The 9,431-nt window shown below is 36.1% G+C and overlaps 1 protein-coding gene across 1 annotated transcript; it reads left to right on the top strand.

Annotated features, from left to right (window-relative positions):
• The first annotated feature begins 3,097 nt into the window (after positions 1–3,097).
• On the top strand, positions 3,098–7,840 carry tppp2 (tubulin polymerization-promoting protein family member 2). Its single transcript, XM_035659328.1, has 4 exons — positions 3,098–3,289; positions 4,330–4,521; positions 5,080–5,233; positions 5,829–7,840. The coding sequence occupies exons 2-4, from the start codon at positions 4,331–4,333 to the stop codon at positions 6,018–6,020; spliced, it is 537 nt and encodes a 178-aa protein (XP_035515221.1). The 5' UTR covers positions 3,098–3,289; position 4,330; the 3' UTR covers positions 6,021–7,840.
• The last annotated feature ends 1,591 nt before the right edge of the window (positions 7,841–9,431 follow it).

The raw sequence follows: 9,431 nt of genomic DNA, 5'->3' as shown, positions 1-9,431 counted from the left end.
TCTCTGGTGATATTTAAAGGAAAGACTTTGTTTCTACTGTAAGCACTCAGGTGATGCCTTCCCACAGCATCTGAGTGAAAGTACTGAGGTCTGCAACCGTGACGGAATCTGCTTAACAAGCAGGAATTTCAGGTAAACTCACACAGTAAGGTCAAGTTGTCAGCAAAACAAAAACTAATCTAGACTATAACATGAACGAATAAATGTCATTTGAAGAAGTATCAACACGTCATTGGAATTTATCCCTTGATACTGCTGTCTGTGTTGACATTAATGTTTTGTAAATTTACAAAACAAGGTTTCATCGTAACATCAAATGTCAGCACAGTGTTTAGCGATTGAATAGCACACAAAGACACAGATACCAATCAGTAGTTTGTTCAGGGAAGAGCTCCACTATCTACTGTTGTTTTACATTATTTTCCCCTAAAACCAAGGGAAGTGAGGAATTTGCTATTCTGGTTTGTATTTCCAAGTGGGAAAGATTTAGTCCTTCACACCCTTCAGCTTTTCATTTGACTGAGCACTGAGTTTCATTTCATGGTGGTGCGTGATGTCAAAACAACGTGTGTTTATCCTGTGAACAAAACACTGTGTCAGTATGTGGGTACCTAGAGAAGCACACTGAAAGAATGAAAAACACGTGCGAGTTAACAAGGAAGGAACTTGGCTGAACAGCACTGTGAGTATAATAAATGAGCAACCTCACAGGGTTGGGAAAAAAGAAACATCTGGGTCAGTAATGGTGTTTGTTCCTCTTGTATGTTAGAGAGGTATAATCTCTTATTTGGCTAATTTGGGTATGAAAAGACTAAGACTGAATAGGAAAGATCGGTGTCTTTAGGAAAGGATTTTTAAAGAACGCAGGAAGAAAATCTCTTTGGTAAACTTAAGAGTAATACGTCTACATTTTCAAGATGCATAATGAAAAAAATAACTAATTTTAATAAACTTTAAACTCGTAAATATATATGCATCTGCTGTATACATAACTTACAGTATGTCGGTAAAAAATGTCTTAATGGGACACAAATTTAAACTTACATTAAAATGTGTTTGGAAATGGTTATTAACTGGTTTCATAAATATTAATGTAGAGTCTGAGCTTTATTTACACTGGGCCAATGCCAGCTGCTGGCATAGGCAATATAACAAATCCAAGGGGCGCCAGGGAAAAAAGGAGGTTGAGTCAGGTTAGGCTTAGATCTGCCCTACAATTCGTATATAATAATTTGGATGTTGTTTATTAGTAATTGGAGTACTGAGTGTTTTTGCCTCCTGAGTATACCCCAATTGGTGTGATTGCCTGTTATGCAGGCCTGCCCCAGTTATAGTAATTTCCTTTTATTCTGAATAATTCAACAAGATATCTTTTTTCATTCAAAGTTTAAAACGGCTGTCATAACCCTCAGAAATAATGACATTACAGATGATAGTACCATTAGACAGTCAGTTCATTGATTCCCCATCCTAATTTGATCTGGTGAATTACAATCAAATATATGAAGTAAGACAGTTTATCAGCCACTAGAGGGCGTACTTATTCCTGTAACCCAAGGACTTTTGATCAGATAAACTCTCGTGGTTTTGTTCTCTTCAGGTGAAAGAGGTCACAGTGAGCTTTGTCATGTTGCTGCTAAATTGCTTACACTTGTGTCCAAAAATCATTCACCTTTATTGACTATATACTTAAATAGCCGTTCAAATTCCAAATCTATCTTATCTTATAAAGGAACAATGACAGTTTCATCACTGGTGGCTGAACATCACCATTATAAATAAGAACATACATTTTAGCTTGTGACAGACTAATACAAAGACAGGGAGCACATTTGCAAAAATATTAAACATATTTTGTCAAGGGGAACTACAGTTGTGTAGTGCCCCAGTTCCATTGCACATCACATGAATTTATTTAGTACACTAAATTAATAAAATACTAATTATGTTTAGACATTTGGTCCCACATTTCATCTATAAATGTGTGGGGACCTTCAAGCTCCACTGCAAGTCTCCCCCCTCTTGAAAATCTGTCTGCAAACTCATGATCCCCATCAGAACAATGTGGTGGAAAGTAACATTTCTTTTTTAAATTGCGAGTAACCCTTTATAATAAATTTGTAAATGCAAGGTCCTGAAAAAAAATCTTTTACGTACAGTCAGTGCAATCCAACCTATTGTCAACATATAAATGTATGAAGTAAATTAACATGACTTAACTGATAAAGTGTTAACTAATCAAAAAAAGTCATAGTGAGTTGATAATTTGTTAGTGGTAAGCAGCAGGAATTAATCTGGCAATAATTTATGCATTAAATCACCATGAGTCATGCTTTAGTTAGGCAATATTTAACTATATGATTTGTACCCATATTATAAAGTGTTATCTTGTGCACAATGTTACTTAATTTGAAAAAAATGAAGGGATGAATCACAGTGAAAATGTACAATTCATGGAAATAATGCAATATTAAGTATAACAGTAGGTTCATGTACTAAATTGTCAAGTATTTTTTAAACCACAGAGCACTTTTGGCACATACACTTATGTGCCAAAAGTGTATGTTATCTACCGAATTATCCCACTCTCACCAGTATGTAAAGACGTCTGCTCTGTGTGTCTGGTCTGACATTCAGTTTGATTGATATGAGGCTGTGAGATGGGATAATCTTTCCTGTAATGTGTTAGCTTTACATTAGCAGTGTTCTTTGTTCTGTGAAGGGCTGCTCTTGTCTTTGTCCAGACAAGAGGGCTCTTGTGACAATGACTGTAAGAGAGAAAGCAAGAAAGTGGAGAGCAATGGAGAGCGGGTATATGACAGATAGCAGTAAGCTCAGTTTATAGAAAGGGGTAAGAACTTTATTTATGTTGCACCTACCCCAATAACTTGAGTTACAGACCAAATATCAGAAGATATATAGCACAAATAATGGAATAATGATAAAATAAAATAAACAGATAGTGATAAATTCTACAAAAGCAAGTATGTACACAGGGGTGAGGAGCTAATGAGACTGAATAGACACAAGAGAGGCTGAGTGCCCATGATGTCATTGACTGTGCTGGTCGGTACTCTCTCCCTCCTCCCTCCCCCTTTCCTCTCTCCTACTGCCTCTCTGTATCTCTCCATGTCTGTCGTCACTGTGAGAGAGCCTGGGAGTGGCAGGAAGGAGGAGAGGCAGAGGAGAAAGAAGAAGAAAGAGGAGGAGGAAGAAGAGGTTGAGCAGCTGTACACAAATCAGGATTTTCCTGAATATTTACAGAGCATCCTTCCATTTACGGCAGCAGGTACACTTTACTCTCTCTTTTTCAGCAACACCATGCCATAGCACCTGCTACGACAAATGAGCAATGGAAACAGCATCTGAAAACAAGCCTTAGGACTGGACATTGAACATTGCCATAACTAGATTTCTTATTCCATCCTCCATGACACATTTTTTTATTCATGTGGACATTTTTAGATGCAACAGTACATTTTAGCATGCAATTTTCCTAAACAGATTCAATATTATTGTACATATATAATACATATTGCCATGCAGAAATGCAATCTACAATGTTATTTATATGTGCTATTTGTTTTTGACAAGCTGCTACTCGCAGAATGCATGAAAAGTATACTTAGATGCAATTCTTTCTGCTTTGTTATGCTCAACAACAATGAAATGATGGAATATAGCACAGCCTTTAAATAAAATGTTTTTCTTCTTTTCTTAAATTTCCATTTAGAACTTGTCTTTTTATGTCACTATCATCCAACCTAACTAATGCACCTCCTTGCAGCATTACCTTTTAGCAAATAGCAATTAGGTGATGGAGAAGTGTGTGTCAGTGTGCGTTTGTGTGTGTGAGAAAGAAAGAGATGGAGTAGAGGAGGAGAGGAGAAAGAGAAGGGGCATGTTAGTTCATTCACTGTAGATTGAACAGCAGAGCAGCCATTTGGCAACTGACCTGATTAAATTAAATTGGTGCAAGACCAGCTTGAGTAACACTAACATAATGATGGATGTGTAAGAGTTGTGTGTTTGTGTGTGTCCACTTAGACTGACCATGACGGCAGCCGTTTCTTGGCAGGCCAAACCTCAATCAGCTAATAGGGTCATTATGAATTAGTTTTAGTTCTTTCATTTCACAAAATGTCCTCAGACCAAAATGTCCTCAGATAGAAAGAACATTTACATCTATCAAAAAAGTGTGGTTTGGAAAGGCTATTTCAGGGTTACAACAATGCAAAATTATCAGTTTGTGTCTGCGTGTGAACCTGTGTCAACAAACTCTTGACTGTTTGCATACACACTAACCAAAAATGCATGTGTATCTGTCAGTATGGCTGAGGGCGCAGTGTCTGTAGCAGAGGTGGAGACCTCCTTCCAGAAGTTTGCAGTCCATGGAGACACTAAGGCCACAGGAAAGGAGATGAACGGCAAGAACTTTGCTAAGATCTGCAAGGACTGCCACATCATTGACGGCAAGAACGTCACCACTACGGATGTTGACATTGTTTTCAGCAAAGTCAAGTACGATTTTTTTTCAGGCTCAATCTTCCACGGCTATGATATTCATAACGCAGCAACCCAGTCACAGTGTAACAAACAGCATAGAAACACAGTAAACTCATTGTCAGCTGTTGCAGAGGACATCAATATTACCTGTGCAAAACAATGGAGAGTCAGTATTCATTGTTTGCTTATTAAAACAAATTCATGCTTATCAGCAAAGCTTTGCATCCTAGGATTAGCTATTAGCACGAATTGTAATACATAGCAAACTACAGCTTTACTGAAGCCATTACTTTTGAGGGTATTTGGTCATAAAAAAAAGAACAAATGACATTGCATTGACCCCATGATACTAGATGAAAATCTTTTGATCAACAAAGTCATTTCGTCCTCTGGAAATTTCACAGGCAATTCATACAATATTGTGTTCACTAAAAGCCCCAAATGCCAACCTCATGGTGGTGCTAAGTATTAAGATTGATCCTCTTGGGAACATTAATGTCTGTACAGAATTTCATGGCAATGCATGTAATAGTTGTTCAAATATTTCGGTCTGAACACTGTATGTTTCCTCAGGGCAAAGTCAGCTCGTGTAATCACATTTGAGCAATTCAACCAGGCCCTGACAGAGTTGGCTCCCAAACGTTTTAAAGGCAAAAGCAAAGAGGAGGCACTTCAGCAGCTCTATGGTCTCATTGTTGGTAAGGAGCCTACCAACCTGGGAGTCACTGTGAGTATTTTATCAGTTATAACTGCAACACACTGACCTTTCACTGCCCTCAAGCACGCAACATCCAGGGACTGCAGATCCCTCCAAAGTTATAGGTCATAGTCCACCACCACAGGTAGTAAATTACTACTTTTACTCTTTAAAATGGATAAGATAATGCAGAGAATACTGGGTTAATAACGTAGAGTGACTTCCATCTTGAGTGAAGTGAATAAAAATCTGTTGACATATCTTTTTGTTTTATTGGCTAAATCTGGTCTTTGTCCCATGGCCATTGTTTAGCCCAAAATTGAAAATGTGACTCTGGGGGTGTATTAGAGTCTACCACAATGTCATTACTGATCCTACCACTGGATGGTGCCAATTTTTTTTTTAAATCCAACGCATTGTGGCTTTTAAAAGGACACTTTTTAAAGTATAAATCTTTTTTTTTTTTACAGAGATAATTCATAGAAGTACTGGTAAAAATAAATAATTGAGTGATTATTAAGTAAGCAGAAGGGATGAAACATGTGTGTATGTTGAAGTGAACTTACTGCGTGTTTGTTAAATTAGCACAATTTTCTCTGTAAATTTGATCTTCTGTTGTTTTTAGAAAGTGGCAAAGGCATCAGCAGTGGACAGACTGACAGATACCACCAAATACACCGGAGCGCACAAGGAGCGGTTCGACGTGTCAGGCAAAGGAAAAGGAAAGGCCGGGCGCGAGGACATCCCAGACTCCAGTGGCTATGTGGCAGCTTACAAGGGCAGCGGCACTTACGAGGAAAAAGTGAAAGAAGCATAATTCTGCTGACAGATTATGAAAACTTTGTTTCACCAACAACTTTTTAACAATTAGGATTGTTAGAAAAAAATGACAAAAAATCATTGGCTAATTCTATTTTTGAAGGCAAAACACTATATACTGTATATAATTAGCATTCACCGCACTTTTAATTAAGAACAAACGAAAAAAACATGTAATTGGAGTTTCAAGGTTTTCATAAGTGACAACCAGGATAGGAATCTTTAAAGAAAGAATTTCCTGAAAATAATCCAAAGATAACAAAAATACTTACTTGCAGTAAGTATAGAATGTTCTATGGGTCGTATGAACAACTGATAGTAGCCAAGCATGTTTTAAAGAAACTCACTCTGCTTTGTAGTATAGCTTAACGCTGTGCCTCACTGATGTAGCCGCTAGCGTGAATGCTCTGATATACAGTAATGTGCTGCTACTCTCAGTTACCTTGATGCAATGGCTGATAATTTAGCTGGCTTTAAGAAATGACACATTGGACACTCCCTCACTTGCTAAGCTTATTGTTTTATATTTTAGTGCCTTTTATTACATGACCAATCAGTGCCCATTATAATACTTTTTCAAATACAGTATGTAGAACAATATAAAAAGCAGTGAAGAACACAATGCTACTGTAGTGCTGAAGCTACAGTACAGGATACTCTCATTATTCCTTATTTCTTCCTTACTAACAACATTATTTGCTTATGATGTATTCTGTCTTGCTGTTTTATTTTGTCCCAGTTTGAGTAAATTTAGAATTAAAGGCTGGAAAATGCATTTTAATAGAACTGAATGTAAAGATTTAAATAGATGTCCGACAATGCACTGAAATAACAGTTTAACTTGGATATATATTATTATTTATAATACTTCATGTAATTTAAAATGTGTGTTGTATGTGTGTGATGTTGCAGTGTAGCATCATAGGAGAAGAAAAGTTAAATTTTTTTCATAATTTAACATAGAGTATTTGGGGAAATATTGTAAGAGTTTACATTATAATCTTCTCAAAATCAACTTTTAGACCCTAACGCTAGCTTTAACAGACACAGTGCTATGTGGTATCTAAGCAGTTGTACAATTTAATCAGTGTGTTATGATACACAATGTACATACTTGTTTGTTGCAGCTATGCCACCCATATAGACTTCTTTTTTTTAATGACAACAATCTGTCACACATTTTGCTTAATGAGAATATATAACATGGTAGGCCTACATGAAAGACCTGAAAAAATGGATGGATTTAATACAATGAAGGTTAAAGATAATAACCATCATCTATGCCTTGCTGATTTCCAGAAATATCTGGGTTAAAATTTCACAACATAAAGAATCCTTGTAGAACAATACACACTTATCCTCCTACCTGGACCCTCCTTGTAATGTGACACTGATGGTATTTATGGAACCATTATAACAGTGCTTATCGTATGGTGCACATGTTTAAAGATCGCTTACTTCACACTATAGACCTGAGCTGATAAGCATCATCTGGGTTTGTGTGGATACTGTCATTGAATTTCATAATTCAGAGCCTGTATTCTCTGCATTGCCATGTTCAGCTCTAATCACTGAGATCTTGTCATATAATGAATAAATAATCCAATTAATAATGCTGTAGTAGAACTCTTGTGGAGTAATCATTTGTGTTTTTCCCCCCATCTATTCAAATTCACTACTCTGAAGTGAAAATTTGGGTAACCTTTTAAAGATTTGTTATTTACACATCCAGCATGTTTGGAGCAACATTATCAGTAATTTGAAGCCTGATCAATGTGATGTCTAGTATTTAAATATTCACTCTTCTGTGTATGGGAAGTAAACACAAGTTAAGTTAAAAAAACATTTTACTTAGATAAAAGGGTGCAGTCTGTATTTTGTTTAATAATTTATGTTAATTCAGATAAGTAATTTCATTGAATAAGTGAATAAGTTAATTGATAAAAAAGTTCAGCTCATAATCATTTCCTTTAATTCCTGTTGATTCTAGTATGATATTGTGTAAAAAGCAATAATGTGAAAGCATGTTATTGTCTCTTTAAGAGAAATAGGGCTTTTATATTTTGTGCTCATTAAGTGGAATTTCTTTTTTTTGTTCAGTTGAGGCTCAAGCACGGTTTTCTTACCATAATACAGTTTGCTGATTAGGAGAGCTTCATTTTGAACACTTCTATAAGAAGATACTACAAAACTGTTGAATTAAAAAAACTTTTTTACATCAGAGTCTTGTGGAAGTGCATGCACACGAGTTAGGACAAGGCTATCTATCTATGCTTCAACTGCCCTCAGTGTGTCTTGCTTTTTATCTCTGTTCATCGCTGTGTCTGTTATTTGGTGATAGACAGCCAGTTTGTAGAGATTTGCAGCAGGCTTATCATAAACAACAAACTGAAAGATCCTATCAGCCAACCTGATACCTTTGACCTAATAACCAACAAACAGGCTCTGTAAGATACAATCTTTAGGAGATTTTGATATACACTGGGGAGTTTATCAGGACAGTCTCTGCTGAAACATGCCATCACAGGTGACATGAGCACAGGGTTGAAAGTGTGTATGTGAGGGGAATAAGTTAGTGAAATAGACCGTTCATAGATTGGAGGGTGTGAGCTGTCAGTTGAGTGGACACAGAGATCTCTCCACCCACTTGGAGATAAAAATGCCATGAAAGGGAACATCTCTACGATCATCGTGTATACTACTGCAAGACCTCAAGTTCTTCACAATTTGTATTTATTTTTACCTTTTATTGTTCATCACAATTACTGCTGGCTCAACTATATGATTTCAAGTGGATACATATTGAAGAGGAGAATCTTTGTTGGGCTGCAGTGAGTCAAGAAATTTTTTATTCAGATGAGACAAATACAAAGCCAAATTGAAATGTTCTTACAAGCCATTGTTGTAGCAGGTTTATGCAGGTTAATCTTGTAACATTAAAAAAAAATGATTTTTTTTCCTTTTTGCATCGTTTTGCAAAGCTGGATACAGTTTGTCCAGTTTATTAAATTATTATTTATTTTAAATTGTAATCATTTCCACAGTAGAACATAATCCCAAAATAGTGTTCACCACTGTAATCAAACTAAACTTTATTAACTGAAACATAGTTGGTAAGAGCATTTTACTTGAGACAGGGAGACCATTATTCTTTTTTTGAATGTGTGAAATATTTTGTAAGTTAACCCCACTGTATTGGTAGAAACAAACAATAAGATAAAACAAAAAATGAAAATAACAAAATTTTTCATTTACTTGAATTAAGCATTTCTCATTCAGGACATGAAATTCCAGGTTTCTTCTACATTGTCTTTGACGTTATAAAATAAAATTGACTGTGAAGAAATACTTGCATCAGTGTTCATTCTGATGAAACACTCTGTCTGCAGATATTTCCCTGTGTTTTGAG

This window comes from Morone saxatilis, unplaced genomic scaffold, assembly GCF_004916995.1.
Source record: "Morone saxatilis isolate NCDOM2014 unplaced genomic scaffold, NCSU_SB_2.0 Contig17, whole genome shotgun sequence".
Taxonomy (NCBI): domain Eukaryota; kingdom Metazoa; phylum Chordata; class Actinopteri; family Moronidae; genus Morone; species Morone saxatilis.
The sequence above is the reverse complement of the archived record's forward strand: the minus strand, read 5'-3'. Positions and strand labels throughout refer to the sequence as shown.

Coding starts and splice junctions, on each gene's coding strand:
- tppp2 (XM_035659328.1), top strand. CDS start 4,331: ATGGCTGAGGGCGCAGTGTCTGTAGCAGAGGTGGAGACCTCCTTCCAG. Junction 4,522..5,079: donor ATTGTTTTCAGCAAAGTCAA/GTACGATTTTTT, acceptor ATGTTTCCTCAG/GGCAAAGTCAGCTCGTGTAA. Junction 5,234..5,828: donor CTACCAACCTGGGAGTCACT/GTGAGTATTTTA, acceptor TGTTGTTTTTAG/AAAGTGGCAAAGGCATCAGC.